The following is an 18,809-nucleotide window of genomic DNA, read 5'->3' on the forward strand; positions in this document are numbered from 1 at the left end:
GCCGGCTGTATGGAGTAACGGAAGTTAAACTCCTACAGTAAGTGAGACTGCATCCTGAAACGCACGAGCCTGCAAAATTGTCAAGTGTTGTCCACAAACCTCATAAGAGCATGGAAGGAAACTTCATGTGTTTAGCCAGTTTCCCAGCAAGATAGCCAAGACAGAAACCTTTCGTTACCAGCAAGATGAGGCCCAACTGGACCAAAGTAAAGCGATATTTTTAGAGGTGTCAAGGTAGTTTAAACTCTTCGGGTCTGATGGAAAACACTTCGGTTGACGTCGATGTCCAGAATAGCCTCTTCTAACGTATTTTAATGGGAATTCTTTTGTTGTCAAGGTGTGAGACGCCATTTTATAAAAGTACCTCAAGTCCTAGTTGAAACCAACAGTCGAACTCACTTTGGTGGAACTGACCAGTGTACATTCCAGGATGATTCCACTTCTTTTCTCAGAGATAAGTAGGTTGGTAATAATCATACGATCTATGCAGGACACGTGAAATATAAAAGTCATTTCTTCTACGTGTATTTAGAAGCCATCATAGGTTTTTACGGTGCACAATTTTGTACAAAATAACAGGAATTACGCAAAGAATGAAAAAAATCAAACTGTGTGATATAAAATATTAATTACTGGTAATAAAATATGTCCTTGATTTTATTAACAATACTAGAAGAATACAGATTAAACACTATTCATTTAAATTAAGCTAGATCCACTTAACAATACAAGAGAAATACAGATTAAACACTGTTGATTTAATTTAAGCTAGATCCACTTAACAATACTAGAGGAATACAGATTAAACACTGGTTTATTTAATTCAAGCAAAATCCACTTAACAATACTAGAAAAATACAGATTAAACACTGTTGATTTAACTTGAGCTAGATCCACGCAACAACACTAAAGGAATACAGATTAAACACTGTTGATTTAATTTGAGTTAGATCCACTTAACAATACTGGAGGAATACAGATTAAATACGGTTCATTTAATTTGAGCTAGATCCACTTAGCAATACTAGAGGAATACAGATTAAACACTGTTGATTTAATTTAAGCTTGGCCCACTTAAAAATACTACAAGAAAACAGATTAAACACTGTTGATTTAATTTGAGCTACATCAACTTAACAATACAAAAGGATTACAGATTAGACACTGTTGATTTAATTTAAGCTCGGTTCACTTAACAACACTAGAGGAATACAGATTAAACACTGTTGATTTAATTTAAGCTAGACCCACTTAAAAATACTACAAGAAAACAGATTAAACACTGTTGATTTAATTTGAGCTACATCAACTTAACAATACAAAAGGATTACAGATTAGACACTGTTGATTTAATTTAAGCTCGGTTCACTTAACAACACTAGAGGAATACAGATTAAACACTGTTGATTTAATTTAAGCTAGACCCACTTAAAAAAATACTACAAGAAAACAGATTAAACACTGTTGATTTAATTTGAGCTACATCAACTTAACAATACAAAAGGATTACAGATTAGACACTGTTGATTTAATTTAAGCTCGGTTCACTTAACAACACTAGAGGAATACAGATTAAACACTGTTGATTTAATTTAAGCTAGGTCCACTTAACAATACTAGAGGAATACAGATTAAACACTGTTGATTTAATTTAAGCTAGATCCACTTAACAATACTAGAGGAATACAGATTAAAACTGTTGATTTAATTTGAGCTAGATCCACTTAACAATACAAGAGAAATACAAATTAAACACTGTTGATTTAATTTAAGCTAGACCCACTTAACAATACTAGAGGAATACAGATTAAACACTGTTGATTTAATTTGAGCTAGATCCACTTAACAACATTTGTAGAATATATTTAAACAGTGGTGATCAAACCTAGGATTCTGCCGTTGTATTACATTTAAACGAATATTAGGTTACGATGTTTGCGTGTGTGTTTTTTCCAGCGGCAAAGCCCATTGCTATGTCCACCAATGGGAATCGAATTTTTAATGTTAGCACTGTTTGAACGTCGAGAGCTGGCGAATCGATAAACTTGATATGTTGTGATAAGGCTGAAGTTGTTTGCTTTGTGATGTTTCTTTTAATCTGAATATGTTTTAATAAACATCTAATCTGCAATACATAATCAAAACTTGAGGTAAATCTGAGAAAAACTGATATCCAGTACACATGATTTTAATAACAAATATTTAATATGGTTAGTGTGTTATATTTACACAATGTTTTTGTTTTATGTGTCGTTAAGCACAAAGCAACATATTGAGTTATCTCTGCTGTGCAACCACGGGTATCAAAATCCAGATTCTGTGTTATAAACATCCTTACTTCCTACTGCACCACTGACAGACATTTAACCAATACTTTTAAAATATCATGTCAGGTTTCGTACAGTCCTTGGGAATGTAGTTGTAGTGTTCTGACATTGTCAGTATAATTCTGGTCTTTAACTTATTAATGTAGTTGTAATGTTTTGATGTTACTTATATAATTGTGGTCCTTGATTTATCAATATACTTGTAGTGTTCTGACATTAGACTATGTAACACAAATTTTGTTCCTGGATAGTATGTGTTTAATTACTTATGTTGTAAAGGTACAGAAAATGGTCATTATTCCCTTCAAACTTTGCTTTTGTGACCTGGATAATGAAATTTAGAAATTAATCTATTTTCTTTGTAAAAACGGGCAAATTTGTACATTTACATAAGGTCTGAATAAAACAACATATGAATCAAGATTTCCATGTATTTATACTAAAGTTATACAAAAATGTTTCGAAGTGAGTAGTTTTTCGAGATTTGCGACTGTAATGTAAATCACTTTCACGTATCAGCCCCCAAATATAGTCTTGACATTCGACTCAGTTAGACCAAGATCTCTGATCAAGTCATTGAGGTCTCTTTGGTTGGGGTAGTATGGGTTTCTCTCACCAGATGAACCTCTGAAATTGTAATCTGGATTTTCAACGTCTACCTCCTCTTCTGATTTGCTGTTCTCTTCTGAGGATGGCTGCTTTCTCTCTGGTGAAGTGGTTACAGGTAGCTCAGGGCAGTGTGGGACTGGGGCGATGGATGATGGAAGGTCCGGATACATGATAGCAGATGTATTCTTACCAACCCGACGTTTGGAAGGGTCCACCATGCAGAAGTAGCAATTGCTTGAGTGGTCAGTGGGTTCACACCAAATTCTTGGAACAGTTAACTTCATGGCTCTCTTTTCCCCTCTGTACCATCCTGTAAAAGAGAAAAAATAAAATTGTTATTATGAAGAATAAATATATTTCATCCACAACTAATGTGTAAGAGGTTCAAAATATTTTATATGTGATATTTTTTTCTGTACTATTCGAATTTTAAAAAAATAATTTAAAAGATATTTAAAATTTGAAAGGAGTAAAATTTGTATAATATAAAATCTTACTATTCAAGCAAACAAAAATTGTCCGTCTCACCTTCTAGTGTTTCTTTGCAGTGCTCGCAGGTAAAATGATTTGCCCAGGTTTTATCTTTATCCCCGACAGACATGTTGAAATATGTCTTGTGGGCTTCACTTATTTTAGCAGATGCTGTCACGGAGTACTTTTCCGATCTTGTCTTGATAAATTAGCCACATACGTAGCAGAAAGCTTCTGGAGAATGTTTATAGCTTCTTGATGCCATCTCTGATAAAATCAGATAGGTCTATATGTTCACTTAGGCAGCTAGAACTAAACTGAAGTGGTGAGCCTCTGTATATATTTCTATAAAAAGTTCTAGAAAATTCTAAAAGTAAGTTCTAAAACATGCTAGAAAATTCTTGTAAGTTCTACAATATTCCAGAAAGTTCTTGTAGTTTCGAGAATCATCTCTATTAACTACTCAGTACTTAATCCACGTGGAATGTTTTGGAAAATGGGTAAATTTGAAAATTTCATTACCCAGGTCACAAAAGCAAAGTTTGAAGAGAAAAATAGGTCTTTTCCATTAACTTTAGGCATAAGCAATTGAGAAATAACACTTTCTGTCCAGAAATAAGAAAACATTTGTTACACAGTGTTATCAGTACGGTTGTGGTCTTTGACGTATTAATATAGCTGTAGTGTTTTTTCAGTGTTGATATAACCGTGTTTTAGTGTTGTCATTATAACTGTGGTGTATTTTTCTTCTTTGTATATCTCACAAGTGTGGTATCAGTGTATATGTGTTGTGTTCTTCTGCTCTCAGTGTAGCACTTTCACTCTATCAACAGTGTTATGAAACCATTAGTAGATCTATCATTCTGGCGTTACGAGTCGTTGTGATAATTAAATTTTTCCGAGAACAATCGTATTATGACGTCACTAGCTGCTGTAAAATTTTGATGTTAGGGTACAACCAACTTTTCACGTCTAACTGGTCGATACACAGTAATGTCTGATCAGGGCGGCTAGCGCAGATAACCCTCGTGTAGCTTTGCGCGAAATTAAAAAAACAAACCATCTTCAATTTCCAGTTTATTTTATATTGTTCAAGTGTAGATTCTGATGTTCATGAAGGTGAATTCATTCGATGGTCAGAGGTTCGATTCCCCTCGGTAGACTCAGCAGATAGCCCAATGTGGCTTTGCTATAAAAAACACACACATAATTGTATTCTGTTCCTTAGCTTCACTAGCATACAAACTATAAAATTAAGGTAGCTTTTCAAACAAATCTGATTCTGATATTCTAGCGCTAAGTCTGGTCGTACTAAAGGTACATATCGTCACATCTAAGTTTTAAAAATGCATTCCGTCTATTATGCTAACAAACGTAAGGTGTAGGATCTAGGATTCAGTCTAGTATGCTATCAAACACAATCTATGGTCCAGTCTAATCTATCACTGAGCGTAAAATATTTGATGAAAGATTAAGAATGTGGTATAACTTATTACCATACGTAAAGTCTAGGATGAAAAATACAGTATTCAGACTATTATGTTATCAAACTTTTAATATTGAACATAAGATGTTGGTGCAGTAAAGAATGAATAGAGAAAACCTTTAAGTTCCTTTCGTCCTGATTACTCACGGAAGTAGATCACTCAATTAGGATACAGTGTGAATAGTACTTTCTCATATAAAGCCATGTTCTGTCAGTGGAAGACTGTTTTTGGAATTTCGCACAAAGCTACTCGAGGGCTATCTGTGCTAGCCGTCCCTAATTTAGCAGTGTAAGACTAGAGGGAAGGCAGCTAGTCATCACCACCCACCGCCAACTCTTGGGCTACTCTTTACCAACGAATAGTGGGATTGACCGTCACATTATACGCCCCCACGGCTGGGAGGGCGAGCATGTTTAGCGCGACGCGGGCGCGAACAGGCGACTCTCGGATTACGAGTCGCACGCCTTACGCGCTTGGCCATACCAGGCCCTTCCACATCAGACTATCTGCTGAGCCCACCCAGAGGAATCGAACCTCTGATTTTAGCGTTGTAAATCCGAAGACATACCGCTGTACTAGCGGGTGGCGTAGTGGAAGACAGAACAATTCATCTTAACAGCTCTCACAGTGGCAAAGACTCATACTACTGAAAACCTGGTTTCGATATCCGCGGTGGGCAGAGCACAGATAGCCCTTTGTGCATAATAACAAAATAGAACCATCTTAACTGCATAAGAAACTAATAGTTTTTTTTTAATTGAAAAGGTTAACTTGTATCCATTCCCTCTCTCCTCCAAACCCATTTGAGTTAAAATAATTCAGAGTTCCGCTACATAATACATTTTGTAGTGAACTTACGGATATTCTGCAGTTCCTACCCAATAATTAAGCGGGAAAACAGAGTATGACACAAAGGTAGGTTGGAACTGAAATAGCCGCGGTGGGAACATTTGTAAATTATATCCAACAGACGTTCCACGAGGAGTGTCACATCAGAACACGCCCCTGGTGACTCAGCTGTGAGTCTACAGTGCTAAAAATGGGGTTTCGATACTGGGCAGGTCACAGACAATCTCTTTATATAGTTTTTTTTATTTCACAACACCCAAACTAAGCCATGATTCACATTCAAGAAAAATTCTAAATTTAAAAATATTTTTTTTCGTGAGAGTGAATGTGTAAACAAGCCTAGCGTCAGAAACAACAAACACTATTATATTGGGAGCCCTAATGCACCCACTCCAAATGTCAATAATTTGAATATGATTTCGTAAGAGAAAATATATTAAACATTTCTTACTGTTACAGTTAAAAAACATTTATTCATGTCTGACAACACAGTCGTTTCCCGCTGCTACAGCGGTAAGACTACGGATTTACAACGCTAAAATCAGGCGTTCGATTCCTCTCGGTGGACTCAGCAGATAACCCAATGTGGGTTTGCTATAAGAAAACAAAACAACACAGTCCCAAGGCGAGACAATGTATATTTATGGTCTTACAACGCTAAAATCTAGCGTTTAATTACACGTTGGGGACTCGGCAGATAATCCAATGCGAGCTTGTTCTAAAAAGAAAACTGTCAATCAATATCCCTCCATTTTTTTTTCAATTCACATCCCGAATGACATTTTAGGCGATCAATCCTACTGGATCATTAAGCCACTTGGTTACTTGAGCTTTAGGCCTATCAACTACCAGGGTTAATGAGGCCGCGCAGCTCAGAGGAAACGCTGCTGTCAAGACAACGATCACGTGCACAAGCTAACTCGCACATTTTCAAAGCAGTTATTATTACGTAACATATTATCCTGTGAAGCGGTTGCTGAAAGCTTTGAACGCGAGGAAAACAACAATTCACTTTTGTTACTTTGAACTAGACTGTTTGAAATTAAATACAGACAAAACTGTTCATTTTACTTTTGATATTTTCGTTGAAAACCAACGGATTGTTCCGTCAAGAAATTATGGCCGACGCCCAGTGTTGAAACTGTCACGTTCATTTATTTTTTGTAGTTATTTCTAATGGATTCTATTTGTAATTATATACATTATTTTCGTAGGAAGTAGATTGATTTTATTCGCTAACAGTTCAAAGGCCAAGTTTCTTTTTTTTTTTAATGTTTATTTTTGAAAATGAATGATAAAACAATGGAAGTTGTTATTGACGTCATCACTTAGGAAATAAGTCTGCCATTACGTGACCAGTATTGTAAGCTGAAGGTAACACAGAGAACACTTTGGTCTAATAATCCTTACCATTGGCGATATAATTTGTATTAATTCATTTCGTAGTTACATTACTGTACGTGCCCGTAGAAGTTTAATATTTTGGACAAAAAAAATCTCCATACACATTTAAATGTTTATGGCTGTAACCAAGATAATAAAATGTCTTTTTTGCTTTTTTGGTTTTAACGATTCGTACTAAAAATTGAATTATCGTGAACTTTACCATTTTGGTGTGATTCAGTTTCTCAATTTCACGGTATGGTGTCACACAATCTAGAATAACTACACGTATGACTGACAGGAGACTTCAGTAGTTACTCAAGTTTTGTACAAAGACTAAATTGTACACTTCATTCAATATTTTACGACACACACACACACACACACACACATGTATTCTAATAAACATAGGTTCATTAGTTGCATGGTAAGGAATACACATGTACGCTACTACTGGTTATTCTATAAACCAAACAAATGTTACATTTTAAAAATCACTTTATGGTATCACCTATTGTTTTAAGTCTAAAGCCAGTAACTGATTCATATTATACAGATAAGAATTTATAATAAAACATAACACATTTAAACTGTGCCACCCTATACAATGACTTTCTTGAAGTGGTAATAGACTTTTATTTATAAAATTTATTACGATAAACTATGAATTTTCTGCTACATTTCGCAGTGAAACTATTACCGAAATCCTCTAAATAATAATCTTCGAAACAACCAAGTTTGATTAAGTTTTGCTTTCACATATCTATAAAAAAAACAAAAAACAATTTTAAGTATTGATAACTTAATGATTTTTATTTATATATGAAAGTTATTACGCCAGACAGATATTTGCCTACGCGTCTGAAAAAGTTGCTTGAAGTAACACCAATTATCACACACAAATTTATGGTTGTTCGGTAGCTTATTCTGCTAAAGAAAGAACTTTCATGAAAACAGCCACAGGCTATGCACGAAAGAAATAAATCCAACAGACCCGATCAACAGCAAGACTTGGGGAGACTGCGGGCATTTTCAAGGTTACAAACAAGATGGCCAACACATTTCGCGATCTAGTAGATAAAGTTTTAACTCTTGTATTATAGACTTTCACCAAGAAACTTTATATTTTGAATTACTTACATTATTAGCATTCATACATATTATTTTAATACACTGTATCATATAGCAATATTTCACAATTATTCTTCATTTTACGTTTTTTTTTAATAATTACAATGAATTTTATGAGCACAAAGACGGACGTGGTTTATCAGTTTTGTTTTTTTTAAATATACCTCAGCAATACTGTTTGTATCAAATATATTTTGTGCGATAATGTTTATTTAGATATTAAAAATAGAGCTAATATCATTTAGAACGATACCACTACTAGGTAAATCAACCGTCGTCTTTTATTGACAAAATTACAAACCGATTTTGAAACAAACATTAGTTTTAAAAAAAATATTACATTTCAAACAATAAGTTAACATTGTCTTTCTCGTAAGATGAAACATTAGGAACTTAAGGATAAATCGATAAATGTAATAAACACGCTTTATCCTCTTACTAATACAGACAAGAAATATTTGTTTTATCTAATGAATTTAACAACTGCTCATTACTTGACAAGTTGAACTCCTCATGTTAAGATTATGGAATTCGTTTTTGTTATAACGAAAACAAACTGTTTTCATACCCTCATACTTTGAGAACTAAAATGACCTGAACTGGTTATGTAAGCCAATATGTTCACATCTAAACAGATGATCACTTGAGCTAAATTTTCTATTCGTACTTCATTTATTAGCATGCTTTAGCTTCTGTGGAACACAATTTATTATTACACCAATTTTATGTCATTCGTAAAACAGTACAAGAACAATTACGAAAACAACCACCAAAATATTCATCTTACTATTTTGTGCACAGAACTTGTTCAATATTTTAAATAAACTCCCAACTAAAACCTTTCTTGGTTACCATGCCATTCGGAATTACGTAAGCTTTTCTTGTTTAGTGTCAGTTACTAATAGTAAACTTATCCTAATTACCAGACTTGTTTTGTAGGATTCTTATGTCATCGCACCTTGTTATCCTAAAACTGAGACTGCGCGTACGGACTTGCCAGTCCACGCTGAAAAATTCAATCGGTTGTACTGAGCAAAGCTACAACATAATAATTACACTTGACTAAGCCAACATTTTTTATTTAATAATGACGTTTTTATATCTCAGACGAATAATTTTTTTCTCAAATAATTCACTATTTATTTAAGAAATATTTCAAGATCAAACAATTCATGTACACTTTTAAAGTTACTACTATTACTAATATACAATTGGACAACAACGTTTCACGTCAATTGTGTTTAAAAAAGTTAAACTCGCTTATTCTTATCCACAAAGTATTAGTTTTAATCATTTTTAAAGAGGCTAGTTGTAATTAAAACCAATAGGACGCAGGACACCATGAACCTTCGATACCTCTCCCAAGACTGAGAAAACCCAGATGGATTATACAACAGTCAGATACTATCCTGCAATGATAGGTTACCACAAAACGCAGTTAAAATCGTACATAAATCATAGTTCTCTAAAACGTGTACATTAACTTACAATTTAAAAATTATAGTCCGATTAGAAAACTGTACTTAGTTGTACTGGTGGCTAAGTTGATTTATAGTAGGTTTCTTAGGTATGGTTTAATTGTAATAAGAAAAAATCCAAAAACATTGGTCCACAAATACACACCAAGAGGTATTTATTTGAACTTTAAAATACATTTTTATTTCAAAACATTCAAAATTTTAATAATAAAATAGAATTATTTTAGCATGGAACTATGCAGTCAATACAGTGACAGTGAAAAAAAACATTAACACATTATTATTAATTGTCAGAACATTTATTTTGAACTGGCCAAAATACCCAAAAGCAATAAAACTACAAATCACCCGTGTAACCCTACGAGACATACACGATTCGTGAGCATAGTGAATAGGGTCTTTCGTGCTTTGGAAAATGTGATATTTTTTAGAAGTTGTATATTCTAATAACTCGAATTGTTTACAGTCTTTGAAAAACATTCACAAGTTTACACACGCAATTATATAATAATTTCAAGCTCTACAAAAACACTGCCTCCATTACGGGTATTGTCAGATTCCGAAGTTATTCAAATACATAAATAGCCGTAACGGTTTCCATGTTTAAAAATACTGTGACTTCCCACCAATTTTCAGTGTTAATAAAGTATTATTGCGCCATGGACACACATTACATTAAATCACAAAATACTGAACCATACTGCGACAACAAAAAGATTTCTCTCAAGCTTTCTTTAGATGCCAAATATAAATAAATGGAAGACATTAAAATAATCGTGGCAAGACAACTTGTATCAGAAAAATAAGGCATACGTTTTAAATAATAGAAAACAATGTCCATCAGCTAAATATTTGCTCTAATGAAGTTTACACAACTTGGAAATGGTAAACAGGACTGTCAGTGAATATATTAACATACAAATACTAAAAATAGGAAAACTTACCCTACGTTTGTGCAAGAAAAATCGACTTGACAAATACACAAAGTACGGTTACTAAATATTTTTACGATACGTCACACAACAAACCATTATAAAATTTTGAATAAAATAAATCACCTCTGTTTTTTTTAAAGATATATATTCAATTGGCAACCAAACTTTTTACAATTTAAAAACATACTCAACTATTCCAAAGACTTTCTAGCAAATAAGTATTTCGCCTCTTAAATATAACATATTACATCAAGAATAAAATCTATTATATATTTAATACTATTTTTATGAGAAGATGAAATATCTCAGCGACATTCTCGTGTTAATACTAATACAGTTATGCATTACAGGTTAATGAAGAAATGTGATAATGCGCGAGTTCAATTTATTTATTAAACTACAAAATATATAATGTAGGAAATTATGTTACCTATTACAAACCTGGCCCGGGCCAGTGAGCATGCTTACCCAGAACTATATGTACAACTATCTCAGACTAACAGTAAATGCGAATTGCTTGGGACACGTGCTGGTAACATATTGGACATGCTGGTTCTGATTTCTCACAGATACGATTGGCACATTCCAAACAAAACAAGTTATGGCCACATGGAACCAGAGCGGCCACAACATCACTTTCAAAACAGACAATGCACTCTCGTCTACAGTTCTTTCCAATGGACCCCAGAGAGTCAGTGGGACTGCTTGCTAGACTGCCAGTACTGTTGACGAATGGTCTATTTGTAGACATGTTGGTCGTAGTATTTGGCAGTGACGTGAGAGGGGTAATGTAGATGGGGATCACTTTCAACACGTCTCGCCGGAGGATGGTCCAAGAGGAAACCATCGGTGATGGCTTGTGTAAGAGCTGTACCTTCACTGCCAAGACTTCCACTTCGTCCAGACAAGTTACAGTTTGGATACAAATTTCCATCTGGCCAACTTGTTGGTGTTGGAATAACTATGGGGTCAAATGTTGGAGAGTCACCTAAACCCTCATCCGTGTCGTAAAAAACCAAAACCATTAGAAAAGCCGCCCGTGAAAGGACAATGGTCTGAGAGTTTAACTGAACCATTAGAAGAAAACGAAAAGATATTCTCTTGAGAGGTTTGCGTGAGCAAATTTTTTGTTATCTCGTAAATGTGAAACAAACCCATCAAGATCTGATTTAAACATAGATGTAACAAAGCCATTGGTTAAGTTTAGGTTCCCAGAGAACCTCTGATCCACCCCATTAGGTTTTGAATAATTTTCATCATTAGAGTCTAGCATGCCACCAGTACGTACAACAATGTGAGCTTCAATTTCTTTTTGAGCACTTTCTACATTTTCTGGTAGTCCGGTAACTTCAAAAACTGGTTCTTTGTCACGACTGGGAGTCACAATGTAAGTGTTGGTCTGTTGTTGTATGCGTTTAATGGTAGCACCCTTAGGCCCAACCACCAGTCCAACAACCCTGTAGGGTACTCTGACCTGGATCGTTGCCTGTCCCGGTATGTTGGAATTAGGACCTGGAGTCAATACTCCAGTCTGGTTGTTTTTGCGTTGGGCTCGGATCTGACTGAAGTGTTCAGCAGCGGACACTATCTCCTTCTTGGCAGCCGAAACGTCATCTTTTCGTCCTGTGACCACAAAAACTGGTTCCTCCCCACGAACAGGAGTCTTGATGTATGTGTTGGTCTTTGCCCGAAGTGCCTTAATCTTGCACCCTAGTTAAAAGTCGAAAGTTTTTATTTATATGGACAGTAAAAATCACAACTTGTTGGTGTTAACAGTAAGAAACTGGCGTTTAGAATACTGACATTAAATTTTTATTGTGTTTTTAAACCACAGACAATGAGACACAATCGTTAAACAAAATTTTAATACCGAAAAAACAACAAAAACTGTGTATTGACCGACACTAAATAACATATGTCAGTATAAACACTCAGTCACATAATACATTTCTACCGTGAGGCTTAGATCGAAGATTTACTTTGGTCAATATAGTAGCAGTACAAACATGTATATTAGAACAGCTGGTATGGGTATTAACATCAGGATGGTCGAAAGGTTCTCTCCTTACCCATAAGCGTAATACCCATACTAGCCGTTCTGAGATGCATTTTCATTTCAAGTGGGTTTCTCGTCAAAGAAGTTCATCAGAAATGCTGTTTAAAATTAAACGGTGACAACTAAAAATTGCGTAATAAAATATTAAAATAAAAAGATGACTAATGTTGTAATACTATATGTCAAAATTCAGTTGTTACACAAACCCACAATAGACTACCATTTTAAGTTCAAATTTGAAAACAAAACACACGCAGTATAAGAGCTTAATTCTACTCAAGACAATTATCAATTGAACACCATACGATTTTTATTAAATTATACCTTACTATTTTGGAACACTTCATAAAAGCACCGAGCACGTGGTTTCAGACCGACGGGGAACAAATTTTCACACAAAGAAATGGCGCGATTCGCGCAATGCCTTCCGGGAAAACATAATACCAGTACTGGCTAGTTTTGTTGAACAAAGACCTTCGTTTCAAATAGAAAGTGGGCTTCCAATCACAGCATTAACTGTTTGTTTTTAAACTTAATGCATAAAAGAAAAGGTTAAATAAGGCATAGCCTCACCTTGTCTACCAACAATTTCTGCCACGTGTTCTGAACTTGGGACAGGAACACACTCAGTAGTATTCTGGCCTTTCTTGCCTCTGGTATTACTATTAATAGTACGGCTGGTATCGTTGGAATGAATCATAGTACTTTCGTTGTTCAGGCCAAGCATTGACAGTTCTAAAGCTAACTGCAACGCTCTTTGATCTTCGAGACTATTGCGTTCCATTTCATGAAACAGAGTAGCTGGCATCTGAGAATGATACGCTGACACACAAATAAATTACAAAAATGATTTTATAAAACCTAACTACCACTTCCACAACAACGTTGTTTCCTTTCTGCATAGACCAACCGTTTCTCTCTTCTCAAAATGTTATCTGCGCCTAAGCTGTACTGCTCCTATTAATCCTGACGTCATGGCATAGCTCACACAGTATTTGCTAAGAACTTGAACGTTAGCGTTGAGAGTATCGATAGTTGATTGGTGTATTTGAGTTAACTAGGCGGGGTTTCGTTTATACCTATCTCATTCCCGCGTAAAAGTGAATGTCCTAAGACTTTCTGCAGCTGCTAGATGGGTTTTATTGGTATAAGTGTTGGGTCAGGAGAAGTAATATTTTAATAGTAAATTTGAGTTATAAATTGTCAAACAGAGATTAGGTGTAAAATACAATAAAACTATGGTTATGTAGATATATTAAGATTTTTTTAACGAAATATGTCAGTTTTATCGAACAAATTCTGTCGGATTCGAGAGTGTTTCGGACTTAGTTCAATCTCGATGGAGTAGCCATATTGACTTGAAAATTGAATAGAGGGTTTATGCTTCTAGAACTAGGTGACTTTTTTATTTCTCACGTATGTCTAAAATAAATTATTTTCAAACTGCAATAGTCTTTATCAAATATAGAAATAGAGATCGATTACTTTGAAGGGAAAAGAAATGGAGTTTCTAAGCAAAACGGAAAAAATAATTGTCTAGTCTACGAGCTCGTGTTTGAGGTTAAAGATAATGCAGATATGGTTTCAAAATTATAATATTTAACAACAACGTAAAACAAAAGAAAACGTTATAGAATGTAGAATTATTGGTTGTATATTTTTCAAAAGATAACGTTGTTAATGTTTTCCTCCGCATTCGAAAAACTGAAGAAAAATGTTTTTGATGTACTTTGTTGATGTATTTCCTTTCATTTATCGAAACGCACGTACACATCCGGTTTCGTTTATCTGACATTGTTTGTCGTACGCGTCGTCTTAAACGTTCACGAAGAGTATTATTATACGCTACGTTCTAGCCTTGAGAAAACGAACTGTGTTGGTGGTGTCGCCATAAACAGATCAGCTCTTAGGTCACTTCTGAATTCGGAAGGTACGTAGTTTGAATTCTAAACAAAGCCGGTTACGACTTTAATCTCAACATTAAAAACTGCTTGAGCGCTAGACCGCGTTCTTGGTCAAGGATTGCCTAAAAACGACTTCTCTTTCAAGGTGATTTACTTTCTCCAAAGCTTATGGCCTTGAACGGCATGTCGCTGCCCTCAGCGTTCACATGGGCTTTGTTTGGGTAAACTGGTTACAGCAGCTGTTAGTTGGTAAGATGTATAATAATTTACTGTTGATTAATAATACGCATAAATAGATAACTTGACAGAATTCGTTAGTTGTAATAAACTCATTAATATTAATTTAGAAACCAATACATGTTATTAAGCAGTGACGTGCACTGGTTTTACATTCCATGCTGCGAGTTATTAGTAAGAAAACATATTTCATCTGTTGAAAATTAAGGTAACATCACGTTAAAATAAAGGTATCGATTTTTCTACTAAGTGTTACTACGTAATAACTCAGTTTCAGATTTTTAAAAGCGTTCATAAGGACAACTGAATTGGAATAAAATAATTTTCTTCTGGTTTTTGTACTCTGAATACTAGAAGCAACTCGTAGTCTCTTCTAACGGTTCACACTGCTTGAAAAGTGCCCGTTTATAGTCGTAGTCTCTTCTAACGGTTCACACTGCTTGAAAAGTGCCCGTTTATAGTCGTAGTCTCTTCTAACGGTTCACACTGCTTGAAAAGTGCCCGTTTATAGTCGTAGTCTCTTCTAACGGTTCACACTGCTTGAAAAGTGCCCGTTTATAGTCGTAGTCTCTTCTAACGGTTCACACTGCTTGAAAAGTGCCCGTTTATATCGGTGGGCTCTCACTATTTACATGTCCGTTGTGGAATTGTTTTTTGTTTGTTTGTTTTGGAATTTCGCACAAAGCTACTCGAGGGCTATCTGTGCTAGCCGTCCCTAATTTAGTAGTGTAAGACTAGAGGGAAGGCAGCTATTCATCACTACCCACCGCCAACTCTTGGGCTACTCTTTTACCAACGAATAGTGGGATTGACCGTCACATTATACACCCCCACGGCTGGGAGGGCGAGCGTGTTTAGCGCGACGCGGGCTCGAACCCGCGACCCTCAGATTACGAGTCGCACGCCTTACGCGCTTGGTCATGCCAGGCCGCGTTGTGGAATTCATTACAGATAAAGTTTTTATTTTTACAGTAATAAGTTGGCAAAACTATTTATAAGCACAATAAAATGTTTTATTATTGCAAGAACATACTATACGCTTTGTTGAAATGTGTATTATATATTGTTTGCCAACTTAATATATAAGATTCTTCGCACGAGTATCTAATTTTTAGTTATACATTGGTTTTGTGTTTTGTTCTTGGGGCCTTCATGTAATTAAAAGAGGAGCATAATCGTGAATTTTTCTTTATGGCTCTGAAGATGTTTTGTTTTAAAGTATTAAACTTCATTCTCTCAAAGTTTGTTTTACCATTAATCAAAAGTAAATTAACTTCACGATTTTGCTAAAGACCGAAATCGTTTAGGAAATAAATGTTCATTAACATTTTCAAACAAATTAAGAACTTTAGTTTTCTATTTGAGTAAGATCTTTACTAATACAAGTTTTATGAAATCATATTTAAGATTGTAATCTAGATGTTTCCTGTAACTTTCAAAAAAACTGAGTATTATGGAAAAGCACTCTATTCTGTAAATATCGTTGTTCGAGATATGGATTGGATTTTGTCATATTTATTTAACTGTTTTTCTTCTACATAAATATTCTTTACTTTTGTTCAACAGCGCTTTAAAAACATGTCAATTTGTAATGTGAAACGTAAACTTTCTAAAGTTCTTGTAAGGTTTTGTAACGAAGCCTTTTGTTAAACCTAATCTATCGAAAAATAAGTTGCAGTTGAACTGCCTTGCTCGGTTGTCCAACACGTTCTAGTCCAGATTGTTATTAAACCATGACGATATTCACTGTACAAGAATTTAGTCGTTCAAGATTTATTTAGTCTGAGACTCTCTTCTATTTAAGAACTGATATATAAGGTAACCCCTGCTATGTAGCAGCTGCAAGTCTTGTCGCGAGCCCTGGAGGCAACCGCTCCTAAATAAGTTGACATTCATTCTTCGCTTTTTAGTTTTTGTTGTTGGTACACGTAAAGAAATCCACTTACTAGCTGAACGATTAACAACCATATTAAAGTTTTAAGGACCGTCGGATGGGCAAGAACATATCTGAATCTTTAAAAAAATAAATTGTTAAAGAACCAAGTCATGACCGATACAAGTCAAGGCCACGTAAAAACTGTGGTTTAGAAACCAACTTACAGAGGTGTGTCATAATTGTACGTATAAAACGTGTGTATTAACTTAGAAAGAGCTTGGTTAGTTGACTTCAACTATTTGTTTTTTTGTTGTTTTATTCCGTAAATAATATGCAACGTTAGTCGGTTGTTTATTACTATTGGCTAATAGGTTGGTCGTAGTTCGACGACCAACGTACATAAGTACACGAGTCTACGAACTGGAAACAACACATCTGTAAAAGTTACGCGTGTTTGTTTAGCGTTTTATGTACTTTTATTTTCTGCCTAATAGAATTTGTATTCATGGCAGAGCTATTAGGCTATTTGTCACTGCCCTTAATTTCGAATTACTGACCAAAGGGAAGGCATCCAGCACGCTACGCCCTATGCTAAGGGATTGGCTGTCACTATAACAAGGTATCTATAGCCTGAAGTGCTGAGAATATTTTGACGTATAACATTAATTCGAATCGTGTTTGCTAGTTCTAAAACCGATAACTCTAGTACAGGGCATCTTTTGTGCTAGTGAAACAACAAACAATTACTTATGTAAAAATTACTACAAGTAGATATAACCAACCTCTTGCTGACTACCGATGTGTTTAGTTCATACATGTAGATATCCTAACCTAAAGGCCCGGCATGGCCAAGCGTGTGAAGGCGTTCGACTCGTAATCCGAGGGTTGCGGGTTCGAATTTCGGTCGCACCAAACATGCTCGCCCCCTTCAACCCTGCGGGCGTTATAATGTTACGGTCAATTCTACTATTCGTTGGTAAAAGAGTAGCCCAAGAGTTGGCGGTGGGTGGTGATGACTAGTTGCCTTCCCTCTAGTCTTACACTACTAAATTAGGGACGGATAGCACAGGTAGCCCTCGAGTAGCTTTGCGCGAAATTCAAAACAAACAAACAATCGTAACCTAACCGTTGTTGACAATCGTTCATGTATTTTTTATTGTTTTTTTTTTTTGTATCAGAACGGCTGGTAAGGGTGTTAACCCTTTTATTGATAAGGAGAGAACAACGTTTCGACCTTCCTCAGTCATCATCATAAATTTTCCGGTGTATAAGTGATGTGGTTAAATTTATGATATGTTCTGGAGATCAGACAGCTACATAGATCAACCACGTTTTGGAAGACGCCAAAACACTTTACAAACCAGAAAGTATGCTAGTCTGTGACAGTCCATCAAAATAATATAGAAAAATCGATAGGAAGTAAACAAAAAATCACCAGGAACTTAACGTTTCAAAATATAAAACGCCAGAACCAAGTTCTGTGGCCATGCTGGTTTATCCATCTGAACAAAACACGAGTAGAATTAAAACTTTGTCTAATTTGTGGAAACAAGAGTTGAAGAAAGGAAACCATAATTTCGGCTGGAGAAAAATTTGTTATAGTAAGATGAGCAATGTGAAAAATAAACATTAATATTTTATTAGACAAAAAACTGGTGTTAACTGTTTAGATATACACCTAGATTTTTTAACATTTCATTAAAATATAATTTGCTAAATAAATTCATCAATAATTCATGGTGTTAATTAGAAACACAACTCCAACAGCTGTTGTGCAGTTACAATTGCACCTCTATACTGTATAAAATATATAAACTGTTGTTCTCTCTTGTATAGTTCACGAAGAGTTCCCACCTGGTACAGCGAGCGGTAAGTCTACGGTTCACTTCCCTTCGGTGGACCCGGCAGATAGCTCGATGTGGCTTTCTTATACGAAAAAAACACAGACAATTCACGATGAAGCAAAGTGAACATTTCTTTGACGGGTTAAACATATTTAAACCGTTACGGTTAAAATTATTGCTGTAAACATATCGATACGAATGAAATAAAATATTACGTATATC

The 18,809-nt window shown here is 35.1% G+C and overlaps 1 protein-coding gene, 1 long non-coding RNA gene and 1 pseudogene across 3 annotated transcripts; 1 reads left to right on the forward strand and 2 right to left on the reverse strand.

Annotated features, from left to right (window-relative positions):
- Positions 1-1,439: 1,439 nt before the first annotated feature.
- Positions 1,440-4,658, reverse strand: LOC143243029 (uncharacterized). Its single transcript, XM_076486660.1, has 2 exons — positions 3,465-4,658; positions 1,440-3,246 (listed from the first exon to the last, which is right to left on the reverse strand). Exons 1-2 carry the CDS (start codon positions 3,535-3,537, stop codon positions 2,843-2,845), a joined length of 477 nt encoding a protein of 158 aa, XP_076342775.1. The 5' UTR covers positions 3,538-4,658; the 3' UTR covers positions 1,440-2,842.
- A 5,215-nt stretch (positions 4,659-9,873) lies between these two features.
- On the reverse strand, positions 9,874-13,696 carry LOC143242431 (RNA-binding protein MEX3B-like; annotated as a pseudogene). The gene is made up of 2 exons (XR_013022685.1): positions 13,300-13,696; positions 9,874-12,380 (listed from the first exon to the last, which is right to left on the reverse strand). The product of XR_013022685.1 is annotated as an RNA-binding protein MEX3B-like (transcript).
- Positions 13,697-14,395: 699 nt separating this feature from the next.
- On the forward strand, positions 14,396-18,809 carry LOC143242432 (uncharacterized). Its single transcript, XR_013022686.1, has 2 exons — positions 14,396-14,879; positions 18,580-18,809. It is a non-coding gene; the product is annotated as an uncharacterized LOC143242432 (long non-coding RNA).

The sequence above is a fragment of the Tachypleus tridentatus genome, unplaced genomic scaffold (assembly GCF_004210375.1).
Source record: "Tachypleus tridentatus isolate NWPU-2018 unplaced genomic scaffold, ASM421037v1 Hic_cluster_2, whole genome shotgun sequence".
Taxonomy (NCBI): domain Eukaryota; kingdom Metazoa; phylum Arthropoda; class Merostomata; order Xiphosura; family Limulidae; genus Tachypleus; species Tachypleus tridentatus.

What these genes read in the sequence shown, in the direction of transcription:
- LOC143243029 (XM_076486660.1), bottom strand. Translation starts at nt 3,537, where the DNA reads ATGTCTGTCGGGGATAAAGATAAAACCTGGGCAAATCATTTTACCTGC. An exon ending in CTGCAAAGAAACACTAGAAG is followed by an intron (nt 3,247 to 3,464) that starts GTGAGACGGACA and finishes TCTCTTTTACAG; the next exon opens with GATGGTACAGAGGGGAAAAG.